This window comes from Cyprinus carpio, chromosome B24 (genome assembly GCF_018340385.1).
Source record: "Cyprinus carpio isolate SPL01 chromosome B24, ASM1834038v1, whole genome shotgun sequence".
NCBI lineage: Eukaryota > Metazoa > Chordata > Actinopteri > Cypriniformes > Cyprinidae > Cyprinus > Cyprinus carpio.
Genome location: NC_056620.1, coordinates 6,232,092 through 6,259,050, shown reverse-complemented (window position 1 = coordinate 6,259,050; position 26,959 = coordinate 6,232,092). Strand labels below are relative to the sequence as shown.

The 26,959-nt window shown below is 38.2% G+C and overlaps 2 protein-coding genes across 3 annotated transcripts; one reads left to right on the top strand and one right to left on the bottom strand.

The window, feature by feature from the left end:
* Positions 1 to 79: 79 nt before the first annotated feature.
* On the bottom strand, positions 80 to 15,166 carry LOC109050108 (E3 ubiquitin-protein ligase TRIM21-like). 2 transcript variants are annotated; one of them, XM_042752170.1, is made up of 7 exons: positions 15,065 to 15,166; positions 12,400 to 12,979; positions 6,741 to 6,836; positions 6,187 to 6,420; positions 5,843 to 5,990; positions 5,713 to 5,739; positions 80 to 894 (listed from the first exon to the last, which is right to left on the bottom strand). In XM_042752170.1, the coding sequence occupies exons 2-7, from the start codon at positions 12,970 to 12,972 to the stop codon at positions 317 to 319; spliced, it is 1,656 nt and encodes a 551-aa protein (XP_042608104.1). In that variant the 5' UTR covers positions 12,973 to 12,979; positions 15,065 to 15,166; the 3' UTR covers positions 80 to 316. The 2 variants fall into 2 exon arrangements, with proteins under 2 accessions (XP_042608104.1, XP_018923323.1); XM_019067778.2 differs by having other exon boundaries at positions 12,400 to 12,974; positions 15,065 to 15,158.
* A 1,548-nt stretch (positions 15,167 to 16,714) lies between these two features.
* Positions 16,715 to 26,877, top strand: syt5b (synaptotagmin Vb). Its single transcript, XM_019067777.2, is given in 10 exon segments — positions 16,715 to 16,990; positions 18,613 to 18,819; positions 19,890 to 20,071; positions 20,496 to 20,594; positions 20,702 to 20,869; positions 25,109 to 25,135; positions 25,138 to 25,281; positions 25,419 to 25,533; positions 25,754 to 25,887; positions 26,028 to 26,877. Coding segments are annotated over 9 exon segments (1,254 nt in total). The 5' UTR covers positions 16,715 to 16,990; positions 18,613 to 18,644; the 3' UTR covers positions 26,238 to 26,877.
* The last annotated feature ends 82 nt before the right edge of the window (positions 26,878 to 26,959 follow it).

The following is a 26,959-nucleotide window of genomic DNA, read 5'->3' as shown; positions in this document are numbered from 1 at the left end:
TTACCAATGTGTGTGTGTGTGTGTGTGTGAGATGCAAACTGTAAAAGATGCAAACTGCAAAAGTGCGGTACACATTTAATTACAAGTGATTGGAAAACTTTATTTATCTATGAATCACAAATGTCACATTAAATCAAATCTGGAAAAATAAAAACAATGGTTTGTGCTCTCATTGAATCGTTTAACTAACTGGATATATAGTTCATTCAGCAAAAATCAATAAGCATGTTTAAATAGAATAACAATTATCATCACGCTACATCAAATCTGACAATGTTTGCTCTGTTACATTTCTATTTTTATTGATTGTCATTCTTCATATTGTTACAATATCGTATGTCTGATCCCCATTATCAGTACTGACAGGTTGTATAACCAGTGGGGCATTGTTATTTCCTGTGTCATTCATGTCAGGGTTGAAGTAAGCCAGTAGGCTCTCGGTAAAGCACTGTCCAGTGAATGAGTAGATATGTGTGCATGCACTCGTATCGTAAAATGATACTTGACCTTTTTCATAATCCACATATATACCAATTCTCTGTGGAAGAGTTTTTAGTGACAGAAGCACTGATTCACGATCACAGGCCCTGTATTCGCTGCCCCCTCTCAGACAAACTGCCCAGTAACCATCCTGTGGGCTCAGTGTCACCAAACCCTTCCTGTTGACAGATCTCCTGGCCACTCCCAAGTCCCATGCTGTCTTATCTGAGACTCCAACTTCCCAATAAGTCCTTCCCCTTGAGATGGGCTCTCTGGACAGGACACATGGTGCTGTGTCAAAACGTTCGGCATTGTTTGGAACGCTGCGTTCTTCATTGCCGTCAGTCACACACTTTCTGTCTGCAGACACCACCAACCAGGGGTTTGCTGTGTCAGGGTCAAGGGTCATATCCACTGCAAGAATCACATCAGGCAAAGTCATAGTAAGTTTTGAAAATAGCCATGTATTATAGTGTATCCACATGCTTGACTGTAACGAAGAAATGTACCAGAACTGTTTAAGATATATTTATAATATTTATAAAGATTAAAGTAAAGCTTCAAGATGGTTCAAAGTTTCAAATAAAGACTCTAATTTGTTAAAGATTTAAGGGGAAAAATAAATTAAAAGATTCAAGATGATTCAAAGACTCAAGTAAAGATTCAAGATGGCTTAAAGATTCAAGAAAAGATTCACAATGGTTTCAATGACTCAAGATTATTTTAGAATTTAAATAAAGATTTGAGATGGTTTAAAGGTTCAAAAATGAAAGATTCATGGTTCAATGATACAATAAAAAATAGATTGTTCAAAAGTTAAAGGAAAGGTTCAAGATGGCTCAAAGACTCAAATACAGATTCAAGATGGCTCAAGGATTTAGAGTGTCATGAAACCCCACTTCAGCACTTGTCTTTCACACCTTGGATCTGAAAAATACTCCAGAAATGGTCATGTAAAACTGTGGAAAAGTGGGAGTGTAGAGGGTGGGAAAGGGTAAGAAAACCGAAAAAAACAAACAACAAAAAAAACACACACAACACACTAAATACAAATAAAAATTAAAATTATTAAAATATCTTTAAAACAGAAAGAATAAAGGCAGTTATTTCTGTTTTCTCTTCTTTGAATTTTCGGTCTATATCATTGTTTGCTGTGTTTCACAATAATCCGTCGTGTCATCACATTCATGGTCAGACGAGGCACAGCTGTCACTGTATCAGTGCATGCCCTTATTTGTGCATCTTTTATTTGAAGAAGACGTGATATGTGCGCATAGGCGGAAAACCGGGGGGGTCGGGGGTTACAGGACCCCCCCATCTGAGGGTTGCCCCCCCTCAAAATATGATTAAAAACTATGCTGTGTATTGTAAACAACAATGTTTTATACTTTAAATAATTGCGTAGGAAGTAAAACAACACAAACAGGGCAAAAATGCGTTTTACGTTTAGAAACACAGTCTCCCTCTCCCTTGCCTCACAGTGCTTTGGTCCAAATGCCTGCTTTCCTCTTTTACATCACCTACACACACACACACACACAAGTTATTCACATAAACATCATATAGTAAGTAATGCAACCACAGCAATTAAATCCACAAAAACAATTTTATTCACTTAAACATTGGATGAAGTGATTATTTTCTCTTTAATAAAGATGATGCCAATGTATTTTTCAATGAGTCGCTGTTAGCAATAATAATGTTACTTGCTTGACGGAAAGGGTTGCCAGGTTTTCACAACAAAACCTGGCCAATTGCTACTCAAAACTAGCCCAAAACTAGTCCAAACTAACTGCATTTCAAGGGGGTCCTCCGGTAAAAAATTACGTTCTGGGGGATAAAATACACATTATTGCGGTCGCTTCAACCCGTGGACATGAAAAACAACCCACGGCAACAATGATAAAGTAGCCCAATTCCATGGGAAAACTGCAGACTTGGCAACACTGTGACTGATAGTAATGTCAACAAAGGACGCGAGCACTGTCGCTACACGACCACAACAGCTTTAAAGGGTTATTTCACCCAAAAATGAAAATTAGGCTGTATTTTACTCTCCCCCAAGGCATCCTACTGTAGGTGTATATGACTTTCTTCTTTCAGATGAATCCAGTCGGAGTTACATTAAAAATTGTCCTGGCTATTCCAAGCTCTATCATTGCAGTCAGTCGGTGTTGCAGTGCTTCAGTCCAAAAGAAGTTTCCCATCCATAAAAAAAGTGTCTCACACGGCTCCAGGGGGTGAACAAAGGCCTCCTGTAGCGAATCAATGTGTTTTTGTAAGAAAAATATCCATATTCAAAACTTAATAATCACTTTAATCTAGCTTGCATTCACTGTTGTAAATGTTAGCAGCTCCGGGCAGATGACGTATGAGTTCGGCTTTGCGCATGCACCGCTCAGAAGTGACGCATGTGGAAACAAAGCGGAGATATCAAAACAAAACAATGGTCACTAATTAGAAGTACAAAACTAGGATTTGTAAAGAAGAATGTCAGAGGATTTTGATATAAGCCAAGAGGAGACTTGTTTTCCTTTGCTAAAGTAAGGAAAGTTTGCTTCCTTTGATCCTGTAAACAAATGTTGGTTTTCATGAGACTCACTGGCGCATGCACAAAGCTGACCTCATACGTCATCCTCCCGGAGCTGCTTCTGTGTACAACTGTTGGCGCAAGCTACATTAAACTGATTATTACATTTTGAATATGGATATTTTTCTTACAAAAACGCATCAATTCGCTACAGGAGGCCTTTGTTCACCCCTGGAGCCATGTGAGACACATTTTTTTTTTTTATGGATGGGCGATTTTTATTTCACTCCTTTTGGACTGAAGCACTGCAACACCCACTGACTGCAATGATAGAGCTTGGAATAGCCAGGAAAATTTTAATATAACTCTGACTGGAAAGAAAGAAAGTCATATACACCTACAATGCCTCTGGGGTGAGTAAAACACAGCCTATTTTTCATTTTTGGGTGAACTAACCCTTTAAGTTGTCCCCCAACTGTCTTTTTTTTTTTTCAAATGTTTGTTTCAAATTTACGCCCCTGTATGTGGCATGCTAGTTCATGTTTGGAGCACGGGAGAATATGAACTACTTTTACTTAAAACATGCAGCTTGTGTTGTTAAACTTATCGCAGCGTTCAGCGCAGAAACGACTCTCTCGCGCTCCACGTGTTGTCATATTAAATTTTGTTACGCTCACGTTTACAGAAATGAACTGATAGCGCAAAGCTCTTTCATGACGACCTCATGCATAATACAGCACAGTGATTGGATCATAAGAGTTCATATTCATGAATAATACTGAAAAAAGCTCAAACACTGATGATGTAGACATGTACTCTCCAGCACCAGCAGCCAATCACCACTCCAGATTAATGCATATACGTCACTTTTTGTGACATAGGCTCAACTTTGCTTTTTGAACCGGAAGAATGAAATTGCTTCAAAAAATGAAAAAATAATCACTTTTACCTTAATAATAGACATAATGAGTGCTAAATTGTTTTTACTGATGTGCAACCTGTTGATATATGTAAACATCTAAAAATATATATATATGTTTTAGGGTTTCATGACACTTTAAGGAAAAATTCTGTATTGTTTATAGACTCAAGGGGGGAAACATTAAATGCATTAAGCAAAAATAAATAAAGTTTAAAAGATTATGTTTCAAAATGGTTCAAAGACTGAAGTAAAGATTGAAGATGGTTTAAGAATTCAAATAACAATTCAAGACTGTTTAAAGATTCAAGGGAGAAAAAAAAAGAATAAATGATCTTAATAGACTCAAGATTGTTCAAAGATTTTAGTAAGGATGGCTCCAAAAAGTTTTTCTCGATTGTTAACACACAGTTCATGAAACAATTCACCATTTTCTCACAGCTATAAACACAATCTCAGAACTACATACCAACTTGTGCAAACTACAAACTTCCAGGTCAAAGTCAAACATTTCAGTCAAAAACATATTCTCTTTTGTCAGACTCAAACTTTGGCCTCAGATGGCACACAAACCTGTCAAATACACAGATTATTTTCCTGTCTCGAGAACACTAGTAAGATCAATTCAAAACACTGTTACAAAAACCTCCTTTTGGGAAGCAGGAAACATATTGCTAGTCAATGACTGTTACAGTATGCAGCATAAATAGAAGGGTGCAGATACAGTAAAATTCAGCAATACACTTTAAGGAAAGTTTACTTTCATTACACTATTGTAAAGTGATCTTACAGTGGATGAAAAGCACTAGAAGAGAAAAGTTCAAAGACCAAACAACAGAATATACAGTAAACACACATTGGAATATTCTGTCAGTTACTGTAAATAAATAAATAAACAAATTCAGCATCCTCTGCCAAGTTGCGTTACAGTATTGGTAATATCCTTATTTGTTATACTACAGCAGTTTCTGAGCCTTCTGACAAAAGACTTTCTCTGCCTCCCCTAGACAGACAACTCTCAGTTCTGCACAAATACAATACATGTGAGAAGTACTTGGCTACAAATCAATTCAACAGTTATGAGTCTGAGGGTGTGTGCTACAGTATTTACAGTACAAAGAACAGTGAAAGTTCTCTCATCTGAAGTACTGCTACTTTGTAATGTGTGAGTAGTATAAAACCCTATAGATGAGCCTGCAGGCCAGCTTTCCTTATGTTCATTCCATGCAGAAGAACATGGTCATCTATAATGCTTTATATTTCATTAGCAACGAATGACCTTTGACCTCACCCCCTTAATTTTTCTTTTCTCCTGCTATTCCTCTTTGTCTCCCACTACCAGGATTAATTTTCCATAACACATAATCACCTGTGCTCTTGTTCATATCATCCTAAGATTCTGACAGGTGTGTCATCAGTTTTGCTGCTTAATGTTGGCACATGGATACATGTGTGCTATTTGTGTTCATTTTGTGATTCTTGAGGTAGCTATATTGAGTGTTTGTGTTTTTTATAAATGAGAACATGGTGCAAAATGATGCCGTTCTTGTGTAGAGTTTTGCAGAAAACACTGAGAAAATTGGAACGTGTGTGAAAACAAGTGAAACATGTTACAAGTTCTGAGAAACGTGTCTTTGTTTCGAGAACTGTATGAATGGTTTGGAAAATTGGGCCAAATGAATCAGTTATAGTGTGTTAGCAATCGAGAAAAACTGTAATAGATTAGTTATAGTCAAAGTCCATATAAAATTTATAAATCCATATCTTAATTATATTATAATACCTGCATACTCGGATATTGCCTCAAGTTCTGTGAAAAAGAAAAAGAAAAAAAAAACCATCACATCCTTTGCAATTAGAAAATTAACATTTAGTTATTGTTTTTAGCTGTCAAATGACAAAAAAATAGTAACCTCTCTTTGTGACAGTGTATATTTGTGTTTTCAGTAGTTCTTCTGCAGCATTCAGGGTTTCTCTGAGCACCTCCAGACCCTGATGGGTGTGCACACTGACCTGAGTCCAACTTTTACACTGAGGCACCTCACTTGGGCTACGGAAAGCCTGGGAGGGTCAAATGCAAATACTGTAATTAAAGTCATAATCCTGTGTCACAACATTCAGTATTTATTTTTTTCTTTTTCTTTTTTCACCAAACACTAAAGAATGTCTTTAATCCATACTGAAATATACTGTACATTGTTTTATTATTCTAAATGATCAACATGCACATCCAGCTGCTAAAGCACAGAAGAGTGACCTGTATAAGGAGGAGGTGGTCTTCAGAACATGACAGCTTTTCCAGTTCAGAGTTTCTAGCGTTCAGTTTAGCGATCTCCATCTCCAGCTCTTTAATGAGGCTCCCTACACGTTTCTCTTCAGTTTTCTGCGTGTGTTTCATTGTCCTGAGCAGCTTAGACTGGCTCTTCTCAATAAACTGCTGCAGGGCAGTGAAGACCTCAACACTGTATGCCATCTCCCTTTCTGTGTTCTCCTAAAAGAGAAATAGCAAATATCAAGAAAGGCCTTGTGTGAAATGCATTCCTACTTTGGTAAGCTAATAGGATGAGATTCTTAAACACTTAAGGTGGCAGTTTTGTCATCTGTTTTAACATAATATTTAATTTTTAATGTGTTAAATATTTAAATATTTAAAAGCCTATGACTGATGTGACCTTTGTTTGTTGTCTGCAAAGAACAACGTTTTGAACATAATTACAATTAAATTTTAGGAACTGGTAACTGGATCATTTGTAATTCATTTTTGATAAAAAAAAAAAAAATGTAAACGTAAAAATAGTTTGCAGCTCTTACTTTATTAAGTTTCATAGAGTGTCTGAGTTCCTCAACTTTACTCCATCTCTCCATAATCATCCGCTTCAGGTCAGACTGTGTCTTTAATAACTGAGTCTATGAGAAAAACAGAGAAAATATGAATGTGATTACGATTCTGTCTCATGAAAATGTATAAATTGCATGAGAGTAACTGTAAAACAAAACACATTAATAAAAAAGACTCTGTTTATACAGTAATGAAGATCTAAAGATAATAAAGAATAATGATTCAAATTCAAATTTAATAATGCTTCTATGATAAAAAAATAAATAAATAAATCATACATAACAGTACTTTGTAGTCTTGTAGTTTGTTTTTTTATGACCCAGACAGGTTCTTTGTGTGGTCACCTATTTATAACTTTTTTTTGTGTGTGTGTGTCATTTATGAAGAATGTTTGTTTTCAGATTCAGATCAAGTCAGATCAAATACAAATCAACTAAAGTGTAAAATCCTTGCATTTGAATTTGACAATTTTGCATGTTTGTAGATTTTCATATAAAAAGTAATAACTGGAAGAAATAAAAGAAAGCTTCTGATGCATTTTCTCCATTGAGATATTTTTTTAATAACATATAAAACTTTTTAGACAGACCAACCATGAACTGACATTAATTTAAATAAGAAACAATTCAAATCTATCTATCTATCTATCTATCTATCTATCTATCTATCTATCTATCTATCTATCTATCTATCTATCTATCTATCTATCTATCTATCTATCTGTATTATTATTATTATTATTATTTTGATCCTCTCATATGATGTGATTTCAATTTTTCCTTTCTCGTTGGAGTGTTACAAGCTCTTGGTGCATAAAGAAGATCTGTAAAGTTGCAAAGACTAAAGTCTCAAATCCAAAGAGATATTCTTTATAAAATTTAAGTCAACCATGCCTACCTAAAACAGCTCATTTAAACATGCCATCTACATGTCTACGTCACGATATGGGAAGATTTGTATAACCCAGCCCAAATGTTCACGCAAAGAAAGAAGGCGTAACTTTTATTCTCACTGTTGTCGCTGCTGCCATGTTGTGGAGATGCTGTGTGTTCCCTTGTGAAAGCGAAACTACTTTGTTTGGTCTTCCAAAAGAGGACACGACTAGAAATCAGTGGTTAAGTTGTATTTACAACACTGTTCCAGAACAGTTCAACACAAATATACAGATGTGTGCAGTGCATTTTATGGAGGACTGTTTCTGATCCTCGGAGAGTAGACTATAATGCCGGCTGTTCTGACTCACAGTAAGTATGTTTACATATTTAAAGGATTTGCTACTGATGATTCAAATGCAAGTTTTGAGCAGTGTAAAGTAGCGATTGTTGTTTGTTGTTTCTCCGATCACAAATGAAGACATGGTTTTATGTTTATGCGACATGATGCAACACAATGCGTAAAAGGACAGTATAGGTCAGTGGTTCTCAATTCCAGTCCTCGTGCCCCCCTGCTCTGCACATTTTGTATGTTTCTCTTATGGCTTCAGACGTTTGCTCTATTTGAACGTACTGTAAGTGCCCTGCGAAGTGAACATCACAGGATATTCCGCCGTGTTTCCAGTTTGAAGCAAACGTATATGTTCCATTAAAAAAGTTCACTGAAGTGTTCAAGACGTAGATTTAAATTGTATTTATTTACAGAGGTATATGATGTCACACTTTTCCGTGTGAAGACGCTGTGCAGCGCAAATCCGTGAATGAATGTTCCAAAGTGAAGTAAACTTCAACAGATTTCCCCTGCTCAGGGAGTAGGGAGCAATGAACACTGTGTAGAGACCATGTCAATCTGACATTACAAAGCGTAACATTTCTGTTACACACTTGAGGTATTCGGCCAGTCACAACTCACTGGATTGCTGGCCAATCAGAGCACACCTAGCTTTTCAGAACAATGAGCTTAGTAAAAAACAACGCGTTTCAGAAAGGCGGGGCATAGAGGAGAAACATTAATGTACAGTATGTGGAAAATAATGTGCTTTTTGAAACTTAAACTGCATAAACCCATTTCATTACACAAAATAATGTTTCTTTAAGCAACATCATATGACCCCTTTAAATTTTGTTAAATCCTGAATTGCTGAATTCCCTGTGCATAACAAAACTCCTCATAATGCAAAAGAGAGACCCAGCAAGTTGTAAATGGAAATTACCCCAAAAGCGATCAGCACTGATGGCACACTCCCAATAAACCTTGCAAATAATATTTAGCTCACTGCACTAATATGCTTAAAAATATTATCTATAATATACTGTATTGTACCATTGCTTTTGCTTTGACTAAAATGGCAATCATTCACTGGACTTTAGGCTTTGCTACTGTCCGGATGCTCTTGCTTACTGCTCTGTGCTTTACTCCCTGTTTATGTACTTTACTTAGATTTTTCTAAGATTTTAACTTCAGTACAGTGCTCAACAAACACATTTTTGGCAGAAACACTAAAACTAAACATTTTACAGGACTGGAATAATACTACGAAAAAGAAGACTCTTTTCCTTCCACTGCCAGCAGCTTACATTCCAGAGATGGGAAAACACAGCTGCCTACATTCAAACAGACGAGAAAGAAAATGCCTCTTGTGGAATCTACTTGCTGCATGAACTGCCACAAACTTCTACAAAGGATTGCGGTTCTTGAAACAAAGTTACTTGCTGTCTTTTCAAAAAAGGCGGAACACACAGCAGATCGTCATCACAGACCCCTCAGCAAACAGACGGTGAGCCAGCAGCTAACATTGTTAATAACAGGTGCTCAAAGTTGAGCAGACAGCAGCATTCAGCTCAGAGCGCAGCCGAGCCCAGGACTCTGATAGTGGGCGACTCAATTATCAGAAACATCAGTAGCAGGACTACAACTACACATTTTTTTTCAAGCAACTGTCTCTGATGTAAACAAGGAACTTCTGAACATTCTGATGAAGCACATGACTGCAAATCGAATCATCATCCATGTGGGGAAGAATGATATTCGAAAAGAGCAGTCAGAACTCCTTAAGAAGGATTTCAGTGAACTCCTTGAAACACTTCGAAGACTTGAAGTCCAGTTGTTCATCAGTGGACCACTCTCAGCAAGGGGAACTTACATGTTTTCACGGTTGCATGGGCTGAATACATGGCTACAAAGAACCTGCAGTATAAAAGGAGTCAACTTCATTGACAACTTCAGTCTTTTCTGGGGCCATAGACAACTGTTTAAACTGGATGGCCTCCACCCAAACAAACTTGGTGCAAGAGTGCTAAAGAACAATATTTATTTCTCCCTCCATCATCCTTCAGTACTGTGTGCCAATCCACTAAACCTAAATGGCACACACACACCTGGACAAAATATGAGTGACCACAACTCATATCAGCTTCCGAGTCATCATGTGGTTGACACATCCCACAAGGACTCTGATAACACCACACAGCCAAAACAACCACTGCTCATGGACAACATCCCGGCTGAGCCCTGCCCACAAAACTCATCACAGACAGATTGTGATGTACTATAACAGCTCCAAGACTCAGCAGCAAAGGACAACTTTCTGGAAAACAGTCAGGGAAGTCAGGATGACATATTTCAGCAACTGGAATCACCAGAGGAAAAACCCAGCTCACCAGACACATTATCCCTCTCTCCAGCATCTCCACTTATAAGCTTCTCACAGAAAATGGAGAAATTGGTGTATGCTGGGACCAAACTCTCCCACTCTTTTGCTGCAAGCCCCCAGATATCAACTAAAAAACAGCGGGCCCCACTACCACTAAAGGCTGTGGGTCCAGCTCATCCTCCTCCTCCTGTGAGAGCTCTACGGCCGCTGCCACAATGCCAAGGCCCAAAACCTCCTCCATCTCCTGTAGGTGAACCAAAAACAACTGAAGACAGCTCTCAGTGATATGTGTCAGGTCCCCGCTACAATAGCAGCAGAATTCACAAATGTTTACAGAACAAGCGGGGAACCCAGTGTGCCTGTAGCTTTTTCTATTTCTGTTTTATCACGTGATAGAAAGTCTAATGCCTTCTCAAGCTGTACGGGGGACCCATCTAATCTACGGCCTTTTATGCATCAAACTAAGATTACTGTAGAGACAAAAAGTAATGTCATCAAGTTAGCGTTTTTAAACATTCGCTCACTAAAAAATTCATAATTTCTGATCAATGACTTAATAACCACAAACCAGACAGCAACATAGTGTTGGCCCACATCCGGCCCACATCTGGCCCACATGGGCCGAAACTGGTTGCTGACTGGGAAACAACCTGGATTTTATGTTTCTAAACAAAACATGGCTAGAAGACAGCTGCAGTGCAATAGCCCTCAATGAAACAGCCCTTCCTAATTTTACTTCTATAAGTGTGTGTAGGACTGTAAGGAGAGGTGTAGCCGCTCTATTTAAAGATGTCTATCAATGCAAGCTAGTGTCATTTGGTCAGTACTTGTCTTTTAAATATCTAGGGATTGTGCTGAAAGGTGCTCCATGCATCCTATTTATCATTATTTACAGGTCTCCAAAATACTCTCCAGCCTTTGTTGAAGAGTTCACAGAACTGTTATCAATGATTTCCTCAGAGTTTAATGGTTTTACTATTGCAGGGGATTTTAATATTCACATAGATAATCCAGAAATCAAAGCTATAAATTATAATTACTTTAAAGACTTTTGACCTGATTCAGCATGTGCATGGACCCACAAACAATCATGGACTCTGTTGATCTTCTCCTTGATTCCTTTAACTCAAAAGTTAAGACTGTTATTGATGATATTGACAGACAAAAACTTACACTGGTATACCTTACACTGGTATTCAGTTACATTTAGGATTGATTTTAAAGTACTTTTACTCATTTATAAATTACTCAATGGCCTAAGACCTAAATAGATTGCAGATATGCTCACTGAATATAAACCTAACCGACCACTCAGATCATTAGGATCGAGTCAGTTAGAAATACCAAGGGTTCACACAAAACAAGGAGAGTCCGCTTTTAGCTATTATGCTGCCTGCAGTTGGAACCAGCTTCCAGAAGAGATCAGATGTGCTAAAACATTAGAAACATTTAAATCCAGACTCAAAACTCATCTGTTTTAAACAGATGGTTAAAGTAAGTGCTGTGAATGTAAAGAGAATGTGGGCAAAGAAAGACAAGTTTGTTGGTTAATCAGTTGAAAGTAGGACCTCTGAGTTCTATTTGTTTGGTCTATAATGGTCAAAGTAAGTAAGGGTTGAAGTAGTGGGAATAGTCAGGTATTTTGGGAGGATTTTTCACTTAGTGAAGAAGAGGTTGAACAAAGCTTAAGAATGTATGTTTGTGTTAAGAGCACATTACTAACAGCAGGTTTTTAAATTTCTTGTTTTTATTGTTGTGATTATATATATATATTATATATAGAGTAATACAGTGTATATATATATATATATATATATATATATATATATATATATATATATATATATATATATATATATATATATATATATATAATGATTATATTATTTCCTTTTATGTAAAGCACTTTGAATTGCCATTGTGTATGACATGTGCTATATAAATAAACTTGCCTTGCCTTAAAAAATATTATCTATAATATATTATATATACCATTGCTTTTGCTTTGAATAAAATGGCAGTCGTTTACTGGACAAGTAGCAAACCTTTCTCTCTGCCCATTCTCTCTCCACTGGTATTGTGTGGTGTGTGCTGTGTTCTGTATTCATGCACAGCACACAAACAGCAGACTGGTCATATCTGCAGTAAAGCTCCAAGGGTCTTTCGTGTATCCTGCAGATTCGCTTGTCCATCCGCTGCGGCTGCACCAGCGTGTGCTTGGTGAACCTGGAGGTGTGGGAAGTCACATGAACCTCACAGTATGATGCCACACACACCAGGCATGATTTTACAGCACGGGACGCTTTCTCTAATGGGCACATGTCACATAAAACGTTGTCTGATGCAACTGGACGATACTCTGACGACCTCTGACCCTTCTGCTTGCGGATTTGCTCGGCCATCTCACGGGCAAAAGAATTTTCGCGGAGCTCTGGTGTTTCCTGGAAAACTGTGGAGCATTTGGGGCAATGGGAGGAGCCAGATGCTGTCCACTGTGCAAGGATACATGACTGGCAAAACGTATGGCCACATGGGAGCGACACAGGATGGGTGAAAACATCTAGACAAACTGAGCACTGGAACAACTCCTTAGACAGAAGTGGGGTTGAGGATGACATCACTAGGGTGGATAAACAGGGTAGAAAAACAAAGTGACATCATAAATAATTGGATGTATTTAGAAACCGGGACAAACAACAAGAGGAATCTAAACACAAATGGGGTGGCTGCTGCCATTAAATACAAACACTGACTAAATGACTAAATCACTAAAGTTAGCAATCACTAAATTTACAGTTAATGGTGACAATATTTATTTCCACATTATAAACCCTTTTAAATTACATTCAGAAAGCACCTGAATCTAAGATTTTCTTTAAAATAAATACACAAACACACACACCAACGTTCTCAACTATTCCAGAAAGAATATTTGGTGGGAAAGAATCATTCTGAACCGTTGTACATCTCAAAAGAGTATATGATTGTCCACATTTACACATCAACAATGCCTTTGTGGTGTTCAGAAAGTTGGCCCATCTAGTCATGACGAGGTAATAAGAAGGAACAGCATATAGGCATAATTTACAGTGGGGACGGATTGGACATATTCTCCATAAGGAGTATGAGCTAATGCCCTCGGGCAGGAGATATAGGGTTCAAATCTGTAAGCTGAATAGATATAAATTTTCTCCAATTCCGTTATCTGTCAAATTATTGAATAAGTGATTTAAATTGTTGTGTGGGGGAGGGTAATGTGATGGGCTACATCTAATGTTAGTGTATTATTGTGTGGGAATTATATATGTTTTGGAATGGTTTATTATTATTATTTTTATTTTTTTTATGTGTGTGTGTTTTGATCTGCTCTCCCGGTTGCCTATGACAAATTTCTCCCAAGGGAGACAATAAAAGAGAACTAACTAACTAACTAACATATCCCATGGGACAAGTTTTTATTATATCTGTGTGTTATAATGTGTGTTAATCCACTGCTGAATTTGATATTATATATGTCACAACTGTAGCAACTTGCTATTCAGCAAAATCAAAAAACACACACCCACCCACACACACACACACACACACACACAAACAAAGGTTTCCGATAAATATCCACTGATGTATATATGCATTTGGTTTATTAAACCAAATAGTTAACGGCAGATTGTTACCTGGACACCTATGTAAAATATTAATCTGTATAATTCTATTTAGTGTACTTTAAATCTTAAATGTGTTTATTGTACTTGAAGATAATATTAATGAAATAAAAGACCACTTAAGTGAAACACTTTCATGTTTCTTAAAAAAAAAAAACTTAAGTACACTTTTAAAATGTGCACTTTATAATTATGTCAAATTAAAAAGTTTTACTTTGCAGTACATTTTGTTTCATTATTTTCAATAACCTTGCATTAAAGATTATTTTGTGTTGTTGACTAACATATTAACGCACATAAAATAACTGATTATAATTTTAACTGTAGTGTCTTATTCTTAGATTTAAAGTTACCAAAAATACTAAACTACAACTTCACTACAAATGTTTAATTACAAATACTGTATATTTCAATATAATGTATATCATATTGTTTCAATAAAAATGACAAGTATATTTTAGTTGATCATATGTAAAACCAAAGACAGTGCAAAAATGTTAAATTGATTTTAATTAACATGCAATTAAGTGTCTGAAATCATTACATTAATCTGGGAATAAGTATATTCTTTTAATGTATATTTTGTCCATTATAAGTATTCTTTTGCAAAGGAGAATATTTGCACAAAGCATTGTATGAATACACTAAACAAACCACATTAAAAAGGCCTTTCAGACAGGCTCATGATGTGGGTGTGTGTTCTGTCTTTTGTTAATTTATGCATTTGTTAGAAATAAAGAAAATATATATATATACAAAATATATATTTTTTTCTTTATTCTATATATATCTGTGAACATCTTGTGAATGCTGCTTTCATTAGTGTTTCATGTTTAAAGTTTCATCTTGTTGCCTTATCACTAAACATTCACCAAAAGGTCAAAGTCCAGTAAAGGCAGGTGAGCACTGTTAGTGTTCAGTTAGTGTTGTGCCCAAGAAATAATTTACGCTTGTTAATTTCATCGAGTAGCTATAGGTAAATCATGAGTAAATCAAGATTTCTCAAGTAGCCATACCCTGTAATAAACATTTGTAACACAACACTTACCTGTCAGAAAAGGTGTTTCAGTCAGGAAGCAGAAAAGCTATGTTTTCACCATGCAGCAGCTGAATGACAATGGTAAGTGATTGTGAGGTTTAACCCCGCCTCTTTTGGCAGGGATGGGATCCTGCTCCATGGAACTGTTGAGTTAACCCTTTCAGTAACTATAAATGTAAAGGCAATTGTAAAGGCAAATAAAGGTGTGTAATGTCTTGCATAAGCCCTACACCATGCTAACATGCTAAATTCTAGCATATTCCTTTACAGTATATGCATCTTATAAATAATAAAATTGAATGAATTTTTTTCTGAGAAATCTGTTTCATTTTCATTTTGAATTTGTGTTTAGTTTGTGAATGGAAAGAATGGAAATTCACCTTTTCAACAGCAAAGAGCAGAAAATACACTAGGAAACATTCTGTACCATTTGATGTATTATTCTGAATTGAATCATGACATGTATTGTAATGTATATTATAAAATGAGATATTTGATGCCTTGAGCTAATAGATATAGTAGGTAGATTTGTGCAACAATGCACACAATCTCACTCACACTTATCTCTTATTCAGTGACAGAATAGTATAAGCTCTGTTCTATTCTCTGTCTATCATGTTTCGAAGCGCACAAGATAATATTAAACTAAATAATGCTTTACATGCATTATTCTCATTATTATTTTTTTTTTTAGATAAAAATCATATTATATAAATAGTATACTAAGAATTAATATATAACAAAAGAAATAGTATAACCTACTAAGAAAATGTATTTAAGTGTGAACTGAATGTAGTGTTTCCAGAAGGTTATTAACCCTGCTGACCCAATGAGCCTTTTGCTGCCCAATGGCCATGTCTTAACTTTGAAATTTCAGTTTTGCATTAGTTTTGAATATTTCTCATGGAGATTTCATATTTTTTTACTTTTGGCCTGAGATAAATAATTTTTGGCTCATTTTTTTTCTGTAAAAGAAAACATGCCTAATAATTCTGCAAACCTGAATGTAAGTTTTTCCACTTCCAGCCTTCATGGACAATTATATATTACTTATAAATTATTACATACAAAATTAATAGTAGTTATTAATATTGATGTGGTTTGGAATTGGTAAAATGTGCCTGGAAAAAAACAAATGATGCACACATTGTACTGTAAATTGCAGAAGCAACAAGTATATATCTACCACACATACCAAAAGCCTCTGCATTACCAAGGCTACCAAACACAGCTGTAGCAGTTCTTGAGCCATATCAAACACCAATGTACAAAACATACAAAAGCAGTACATTTAGATCAATAGCAGTGTCGAAATGATCAAAACAAATTGGTTTTAAATGACTGGACATGCTTAGTTAAGAATACTTTCTGATTTATTGATTGAAAAAAATGCAATTGTAATCCTTGATCAAACAGATTATCAGGGCAGAAAGGCTATTTTCATCCACAACGTGTCCCAGATTGGAACAATGATGTCGAGCATGATGTTTTATGTGGATTAGAGGAGCAGTTGATGCTGGGCAGTAGTCACATAAATAAGAGCTCTCAAAGGAAATGAACTCAAGATTAACATATCACTGGGGAGGGAAAAAAAATAGTTTTTTTTTTTTTTTTTTTTTTTTTTTTAGTACAGTAACATACCTGAAATGAAGGCAGTGGCGTGGTTTGTGTGAATTTATGGAGAAAGCTTCTATAACTGCATAACAGATGTGATGGGGATGGGGAGAGAGATTAGTGGTGCTTTAATGATTTGAAAGCACTTGAGCTTTAAGCTGATGGGGAGGGGGTTAAACCACCAGTACCATACTTATCACAATATACAGCATATCAGCATGTCTGGCTGAGGGCTGCTGGGAAAACAAAGCGGGCATCGTCTTAATATTACCATAGGAAGGTATTTCCAACCCAAGATATCCGGAGGTATTCATTTATCAGGTATGTTGCCATCTTTTTAATTTTTTTCTATACAGAGACATGCTTTCATTTTATATCACACTTTAGCATACCTGACTGGAAACACATCAGCAATATGCATTATCAAGACAAATTGTTTCAGTTTTGTGAAATATATCATTTCAATGCGTTTGTGTGTTACCATCGTAACCTGTTGCTGAAGATGAGCGCGAATGACGCGCGCATTCCTGCGAATGCAGCCTGTTTAGAGCGCGCAGGACGCTTTTACATTTACCACAGCGTTCACAATTGTAAATAACTTTTATTTGGCAGCGATATGTATATCATGTAGAAAATGTAGAATCTCACGAAATGGATTGCATTTGATATGTAAATATTACAATGGAGCTAAAAGAAAAAGGTAGGCTGTATTTTTGAAAATCAGCTAAGACAAATAACGCTTGAAAAATATGCCAAAAATAATCTTGGATAAAAAAAAAGTACTTTTATTTTAATTACACGTAAGTAAATATAAATTACAAGCTATACAATGTTAGTTTACAAATGAATCGTGATTGGAGCAGTCGACACAATTTGCAGATACTTCATTACAAATTCCCTCACGATTTTGGAAAACATTTGCATTTCTTACTTTGCCCTACAACCCCAAACAATATTTGTTAGTATTTTAACCAAAGTTGGTCCTTTTACAGAGGGGCTTTAGCCCAGAATATGTGGTCGTATTACCCAATAAAACCACCTCAACCCAAACTTAAAACCACAATCATTCTGGGTTTTTCATTAGTAGACATTGCATAAAGAACTCATGCACAAAGAACATTTCACAGTGTGTGTGTTGGTGAACAGGTGGTACTGAGGTGTTGTTTCTTTTCATTTAGTGCTTTGAGATGACCTAAATGAAGCGTTAATGAATGAACGAGTAAATCAATGCAGGGAAGAAAGCTATAATTTCTCAAAGAGTTGCCTTGTTTATCTGAGTTATCTGAGCTTTGGTTTGGTTTTCCCCCCATAATCTCGTTAAGCATGGGAGAGAGAAAGAGAGAGAGACATAGACCAGTAGAGATGGGGGTGGATGGTGGTATGGCAGAGGAGGGTAAATACATCATGGATTAGAATCAGCCATGTTTGTTTTCTGGCTTTAGGGAACATACATGCACGTACACATTTTTACTGTGAATATACACAACTTATGATTTCAGGATGTATTAGATGTGAACCGAATTCTCAGCCTTTGAATGTGTGAAATAGACTGTGGATCCATGTACAGTACAGAATTAGACATAACTGTATAAGATCTATGATTTGAGCTGCTTTTAGCACCTACTCTTATGCTGTCATGTTTCCAAGGAAACAATTTCTCTTTGCCAATTAAAAAAAAAGTACCACAATCATATTCTCTGCCAAGAATAAATATTGTTGTTCAGATAAATATAGAGGAAAATATCGTTTTTATGTTATTCACCTTTCATGAAGAAAAAAAAAACCCTCTTCAAACCAAGCATCAAGAATGACTTTGAAGAATTTATTTTCTAAAGATGATAAAGACATTTCTTACACAGACATTTCTCATTTCTCGAAAGTTTTTCTGAGAGTTTCTGAACAGTGTACTTCATGCATCCTCTTCTTTGTGTTGTTATTTTCAGGCTGTGCATTGGATTCTTGACACACAGCTGGTATGAGGTTTGTGAACATGGGTGTCCGTGTTCGGCGGACTGCTGAACCAGCAGAACCAGAACCAGAACCTGAACTACAACCAAAACCAGAACATAAGCACCATCCTGCTCATCCAACTCATCACGACTATGAACACATGAAGAACAAGTTCATGAATGAGCTGGAACATCTTCCATGTAAGTATCTACATTTGGCCATATATTAACATAAAAGAGTAAAAAAGATTATTACATTTATGAATAATTCTATTAAAGGGTTACTCCATCCCAAAATGAAAATTTTGTCATTAATCACATACCCCCATGTCGTTCCAAACCTGTAAAAGCTTAATTCGTCTTTGGAACGCAATTTAAGATATTTTGGATGAAAACCGGTAGGCTTGAGACTGTCCCATAGACTGCCAAATAGATAACAGTGTCAAGGTCCAAATAAAATATGAAAAGCATGGTCAGAATAGTCCATCTGCCATCAGTGATTCAACTGTAACATTATGAAGCAACAAGAATACTTTTTGTACACAAAGAAAACAAAAATAACGACTTTATTCAACAATTCAAACAGAAGAGCGTAAACCGCTTGCGTACTAGTCAGATTTGTCAAAATGGAGCTATGCTGATTTGGAGAGACACAGAGGAGAGGAATTGTGGAATAAAGTCGTTATTTTTGTTTTCTTTGTGTACAGAAAGTATTCTCGTCACTTCATAATGTTACGGTTGAATCGCTGATGGCAGATGGAGTATTCTGACGATGCTTTTCATACTTTCCTGGACCTTGACAGAGTTATTTATTTGGCAGTCTATGGGACAGTCTCAAGCCTCCCTGTTTTCATCCAAAATATCTTAAATTGTGTTCCGAACACGAACATAGCTTTTACAGGTTTGGAACGACATGGGGGTAAGTGAATAATGACAAAATTTTCATTTTGGGATGGAGTATCCCTTTAAGTTCAACTCACTGCACTTTATTTCATTAAAATACAGAATACACTGATTTTGTTGTAATTGTGTAACCTCCCAGACACAAAATCAGTCTTCATTTTCATTTATTATCTGCATCTGATGAGAAGCCAGATTACATAAATGGAGCACTTTGATTCAAAGTTTTTGTTCAGCTTTACAGGCGATGGTGATTTCAAATTAAAAGTGCATTAAAATGATGTGACACAACACTAAGCAACTATTGTCCTGTGTGATTTATGTCCTGTACCTGTTTCCATGGAGACTGACCAGCTTTCTGTTCTCTGTAGTGCCTATGTGGGCTGTAGGAGCCATCGTGGTTGTGGTTCTCGCCCTTGTGGCTTGTTTTACATATTGCATGTTCAAGAAATGCTTTGGCAAGAAGAAGAAATCCAAGAAAGCCCGAGAGAGGAAGAGAGCAGGATGGAAAAAAAAAGAAGGGACTGAAGGAGAGGGTGAAGGAGAACAAAAGGTGCGAAAAGAAATACACAAATATAACCTCAATTTTCAAGTTTTATTTATTATTATTATTTCATCATGGTTTGCTATAAAAAAGAACACTAAGAAGAACACTTTACAATAAGGTCCCATTAGTTAATATTAGTTAATGCATTAACTAACAAAGAGTAAGACATTTGTTACTGTTAATGTTATCAACTAAGAGTGATAAATGCTTTAAAAGTATTTTTTTACTGTTAGTTCATGTTAACTAATGTAGTAACTAATGTTAACAAATGGAACCTTATTGTAAAGTGTTACAATAAATAAATATGTATGTGGCAAAATAAAAACCTTTATAGCTAGAATAAAGTTAAAACACAGCACAACGTCCTTAGTTATTTAAAATTAATTTACAATGAACATACTGCATATTATAAGACTATTCATCTTTGCAGGAAGAAGGAGAAAAAAAGGAGGGGGAAGTGCAAAAAGAAGAGCACGAAAACCTTGGAAAACTGGAATTCTCTTTGGATTACAACTTCACTGATGCTCAGGTGGCTAATGTATTAAAATGCTTATTTAAAAACCACTGCAGTTGGTAGAGATGTAATGATGTCATTGTAAAAAGAAACATGGAACATGTCTAATTTTCTGTCAACAGCTGATAGTTGGAGTTCTTCAGGCTCAAGATCTTCCTGCTATGGATATTGGTGGTACATCCGACCCATATGTGAAAGTTTACTTGCTTCCAGACAAGAAGAAGAAGTTTGAAACCAAAGTCCAGCGCAAAAATCTGTGCCCTGTGTTTAATGAGACCTTCATCTTCAAGGTTTTTTTTGTTCAATGTTTTGTTTGTTTAAGAAGTACGAAGCCATGTTCTGACCTACTGTATGAACATGATGAGTCATGTATGTGTTGCTGTTAATGTGGTCATCCAGTATAATTTGTAACATTTTATTGCCTGTAGTTTTGTCTTTTGAGTGTTCTGGCGTCTGTTTAGTTCCATCTGTAGTTTGTTTGTCCATTTCTCTCTCTCTCTCAGGTTTTGTGTCAGGGTTTTGTATCCTTGTGTGGCATCCTAAGTTCCCAGAAATCCCTGCTTCCCTACAATGGTTTTGTCATTCATTTTTTGATTGACAGCTATCAAGGTATCACTGGGGTTATATACATTTTTGAAGGAATAGTTCACTTAAAAATGAACTAATATTTTCATACTTATTATCATAATTCTAAATTATTTATGATGTTGTTTCAAACTATGCAACTGTTCTTTACCAGAAAAAAAAGAAAGAAAGAAAGAAAGAAAGAAAGAATTTATTAAAAAAAGGAAAAAATTATCATATACTGTAAAGATCATGTCTGTCACACGCTCTCCATAAACTGCCTTTTTATGGAAAAGAGCTGCATAAACATTATGTAATTTTGAAACAACATAAAGGTGACTAAATAATGGCAAAATACCAGTACTTTTTTGAATGAGTTATTCCTTTAATGACCTGTAACAGGAAGCATTTGTTCCCCTTCAGGAACTCGAGCTGTGTCAAACACTTTGGGAATGCCCCCGGCGAGACACCGTACTGAAGCATATGTGAAATCAGCCCAATAGCGAAGCAAGACGTCATGAGCGGGGTGACGTAAGCAGCCAGGAAGCATAAAAGCACATCCGGCAAAGCGCACATGTCCCTGAAGGCCCCGACGCTTCCCACCAGACCAGTAAGACTAACATCCAGCCTGGTTGGGAAAGCATATATGGCGGCAGGTCAGGCTGGTGCGTGTCTGCACACTATGGCGGTGTTGCAGGCGTACCAGGCCAACCGGCTAAAGGACAGATTCTAACTGCTGGATGTCCTGCTATTGCCGTCTGGCCTCTTTGGCAGCGCAGTAGACACTGTTGTCGATAGGTTTCAGGAGGCGAAAAAGCAGGCAGCTGCATTCCAGTGCTTCCTCCCTCACTGCTCCCAGGTCTTTGGGACTGCTGAGTGGACCTGTACTCTCCCACAGAAAGATCAGGGGGTGGACCATTATCATGTCCAAGAGGACCTCGGCCAAACGGTCCTGACAATTCCACCGTCAGGACAGCGAGGGCAGCCCACCCTGGGGAGGAGAGGTACACACCTCAGTATACAGTGCCTGATCCTCCTCAGTGCCCTCTGGGAGACTTACTGAGGCCCCTGCCATCCTCGATGCTTCAGGACCCAGTGGGCTTCGGCAAGCAAAATTCCCATCTGCTGCCCGGCGAGAGTATGGCACGGGAAAGCTCGCCCCCTCAGATGAGGGCGCTAGAGAGCATAGATCAGTTGTTCCCTGCCAGTCAATTGCATCAGGGCACAGAAGTGGCTCTTCTAGTAATACCAGATCCCAGTCTTGAGAGACTGGTTCCCTTAGTAGATTTTCTGGCAGCGTGGAAACTTCTACCGAATGTCTCACAATGGGTCCTGCAGACTGTAGAGAGAGGTTACAGAATTCAATTCGTTTCTCATCCACCTCGCTTCAATGGGGTTATTCCTACATTAGTGTGCCCCAAGCAGGCTCTGGTATTGGAACAGGAAGTAGAGAATCGGGGTTCTACAGCCGTTACTTCATCATTCCGAAGAAGGATGTGGGGTTGCGTCCGATCATAGATGTGTGTCTACTGAACCGCGCTATGAAACGATTTTGGTTCAAGATGCTTACAATCAAACAGATTGTGTCTCAAATCAGGTCCTAGGACTGGTTTGTCACGATAGATCTCATGGACGCATACTTTCATGTATCCATTCTCCTTCAACACAGGAAGTTCCTGAGGTTTCCTTTCGGGGGCGAAGTATACCAATATCGGGTTCTTCCGTTCTGTCTATCACGCTCACCCTGCACTTTCACAAAGTGTGTGGATGCAGCGCTGGCTCTGCTGCGAATCCAGGGCATCCGCATATTGAATTACTTCAACGATTGGTTGATTTTAACTCAGAGCAGATGGCGGCTCGGCATCGAAATGTCATCCTCGCCCATATGAGAGGGCTGGTGTTACAGCTGAACGCCAAGAAAAGTACGCTTTATCCAATACAGAAGACCACTTATCTGGCCGTGGTGTGAGATTCGTCAACGATGCAGGCACAGTTGTCTCCTGCTCATATCGAAGCGATTCTCACAGCCGTGAGGGGAGTGAAAGAAGGCCAGTCACTTACTTTCAAACAGTTTCAGAGACTGTTGGGTCTGATGGCAGCTGCATCCAACGTGATAACTTGTTGGCCTGCTGTACATGAGACCCTTGCAGTGGTGGCTCAGGGCCAAGGGGTTTTCGCCGAAGGGCAAACCACTTTGCACAATCAAGGTTACGTGGCGATGCTTACATGCCTTAGACATATGGAAGAAACCTTGGTTCCTGACCCATCGCTGAGGGCTCCTTGTCATCGTATAACACTAACAATGGACGCCTCCCTCACGGGTTGGGGACCTAAGGGAACATCATGTGCTTGTCCACACAGATAATATATCCGTGAACTCCTATGTAAATTGGCAGGGGGGTCTGCGCTCAAGCCCCCTTTACAGGCTGGCTCACCAGATCCTCCTGAGGGCTCAGGAACAGTTCCTCTCATTAAGAGCAGTCTACATCCCTGGGTATCTCAGTCAGGAAGCAGACATCCTGTTGAGACAGAGGCTGAGGCCCGGGGAGTGGAGACTCCACCCAGAAGTGGTGGAGCTCCTTTGGAGGGAGTTCGGTCAGGCGGAAGTGGATCTATTCGCGTCACAGTAAACGACACATTGTCCGCTCTGGTTCTCCCTCACACATCCAGCTCCTCTTGGGCTGGATGCTATGGTGCAGATATGGCCGAGACTTTGTCTGTACGCATTTCCCCTGATCGCTCTGCTCCTGGGAATTCTGGAGAGAGTACGCCAGGACAGGGTCCGTCTTTTGCTAGTAACCCCGTTCTAGCCAGCCAGAGTATGGTTCTCGAACCTGGTGTCCCTCCTCGACAGCTATCCACAGGAGTTTCCAATCAGGAGGGACCTCCTCGTTCAGGCAGGGGGCACCATTCTTCACCCCTGCCCAGAGTTTTGGAAGTTGATTTTGGAGGCTATGTGCAAAGCTCCTTTTGAACCCATAAAAGATACTTCAGATAAGCTCCTCACGCTTAAGTCTATCTTCTTGCTCACTATACCCTCGCTGAAGAGGATAGGGGACCTCCAGCCTCTTGCTGTGTCAGGCCTGGAGTTTGCCCTGGGCATGGGTAGGGCATTCCTTTAGCTGAGACCCGGGTATGTCCCTAAAGTGCCCACCTCATTGCCAGGTCCCATTGTACTACAGGCCTTTTGACCTCCTCCCTTCCAGGAAGCAGGCCAGGAGAGATTCAATCTGCTGTGTCCAGTGCGAGCACTGGACATTTACGTTCACAGCTGCCCAGTGGTGTCATGCAGATCAGTTATTTGCTTGCTTTGGTCCACCTAAGAAAGGGGTTCCAGTGACCAAGCAAACTATGAGACGGTGAGTGGTCGAGGCCATCACACTGTTCTATGAGTCCTCTGGCCTCCAGTCACCCATGGGGGTCAGAGCGCACTCCACTAGGGGTATGGCGGCCTCCAAGGCCTTATCAGTTGGCGTGGCCCTTCAGGATGTTTGTGCTGTGGCAGGCTGGTCCTCTCCGCACACATTAATCCATTTCACCAGTTTAGACCTGACATCTACTTTAGGGTCCCAAGTCCTTTTGTCTTGATGTGCTCGCCAGATACACACCAGACAGGGACTTGCTCATATGGCTCAGTGGGTATTCTCGTTCCCAAAGCATTCAACACAGCTCAAGTTCCTGAAGGGAATGTCTCAAGATTGCATATGTAACCATGGTTCCCCGAAGGGAACGAGACGCTGCGTCTCCCTGCCATACTCCCTGCAGGCACTTGCTTGCCGGATGCACCTTTATGCTTCCTAGCTGCTTACGTCACCCCACTCGTGACATCTCGCTTCGCTATTGAACTGATTTCACATTGTTTCAGTATGGTGTGTCGACGGGGGCGTTCCCAAAGTCTTCCCAAATTTTTGCTTATTTGTTTCTCTCACATTTTCTTTGTTCCTGCCTCTAATCATGCATTATAGATTCCCTATGCTGAATTGGGTGGTACTGTAAAACTCTGGTGCTTCAGGTTTTTGATTTTGATCGGTTTGGTAAACATGATGTGATCGGCCAGATAACGATTCCCATGAACTGTGTGGATCTCGGACAGCCGCTGCATGAATGGAGGGATCTCGAAAGTGGAGAAAAGGATGAGGTACATTTTATTTTCTGTCAATATTTGTATTAGCATGTCTGACTTAATTTCTCAGGTATGCCAGCTTAAATTCCTGGATTTTTAAACTGTATATTTTACATGTGTTCCTGTGATCAGTCTTTCTTTCTCTTCAACAGGAGAAACTGGGAGACATTTGTATTTCTCTGCGTTATGTGCCCACTGCTGGAAAACTCACCGTCAACATAATGGAGGCCAAAAATCTCAAAAAAATGGATGTTGGTGGTTTATCAGGTACAATTTAGAAGTGAATTTAAATATTTATATAACATTTGCATTATGTCATAATTTTGATGCTTTTTTTCTAAAATGTGTAAAATGCTAATAATTTAGAATGAGCAGGTGACTGAATAATAACTTACAATAAATAAATTACAGTTTGCTTTATGTTTTCTTGTAATTTTTTTATTTTTTTCCACTTGTGAGTTTTCATTTCATCTACTTCCTGTGTCAGATCCGTATGTGAAGATTGTGTTACAGCATAACGGAAAGCGTCTGAAGAAGAAGAAAACTACAGTTAAAAAGAACACACTGAACCCATACTTTAATGAGAGCTTCAGCTTTGAGGTGCCATTTGAACAGATTCAGGTGATGTGCGTCTTACGTCTGATGTAGCCTGTATTGTGTATATTATTGTACATGTACAAATTTGATGGGGTATTTTATTCATGTCCAACATAGAATAAATTCATGTTCTAAAGTCCAAACCCACTCTATCCTTATTGCAGAAAGTCCAGCTCCTCATTACTGTGTTTGACTATGACAAGCTGGGAAGCAATGACCCTATTGGCAAAACCTTTATCGGTTATGGTGCCACAGGTGTCGGCTTACGCCATTGGTCAGACATGCTGGCCAATCCCAGACGTCCAGTGGCCCAGTGGCACACACTTCAACCGGAGGAAGAGGTGGAAGCAGCTCTGAAAGCGCCACATCGCTAAACATCGTCATGGTAACAAGTGGGTAGTATACCCAGAGTATACATCACATCCAGGGCAACAGTGAATCATCCACCTACTGAGCAACTTAGTGAATGGCATTGATAGGCACTGCATGCATCAGCTTTACTAGCATGACCAGTGATCTTTACAGTTTATGTTTTGTGGAAGCTTAGCATTGCTGAGTTATAGTTTCACGCATAATGTTTTCTCTCCCGAGATTATTTTGTGTTACGTGAAGATCGTCGATTTCTTATGAGTTGTATAACTAAATGCATGTGTTTATGTTTGGAGTAGATGTGTTTTCTTTATGGTAGCTGTCACTCTGCATGGTTTTGTAAGTGATTTTTGTGTTAAAGATGTGATGGTGAATGGTTGTTTATTTTGGTGCGAGTTAAACCAGTACAGACAGTATGTCAGCGATTTTTGGCAAATATAAAATGAATTAAAGAATTAAAATCTTCTCTTCTGCATTTAATGAATAGCTATGCAAATGACAACAGTTAAAATGGTTATATTTATATGAATTGATTGCTATTGTCAAAACAAGGTACAAATTAATTTTGTTCCACTTTTGTATTCCCAGTGCTAAACTCACTTTGTGTTTGAAAATGCAAATTAAATAAAACTGATGTCTCATTTGTTTCTTGAGTGCACTCTATTTAACCACATTTTAATGCCAAGGACTCTCTTATGAGGGACTGCATCTTTCAAAAATCAAAGGT

Bases quoted from the DNA above. Each gene is read 5' to 3' on its own strand.
- LOC109050108 (XM_042752170.1), bottom strand. From the start codon at position 12,972: ATGTCATCCTCAACCCCACTTCTGTCTAAGGAGTTGTTCCAGTGCTCA. The intron at 6,421-6,740 runs GTAAGAGCTGCA...TTTCTCTTTTAG, and splicing joins ACTCTATGAAACTTAATAAA to GAGAACACAGAAAGGGAGAT. The intron at 5,740-5,842 runs GTTACTATTTTT...TCTTTTTCACAG, and splicing joins ATACACTGTCACAAAGAGAG to AACTTGAGGCAATATCCGAG.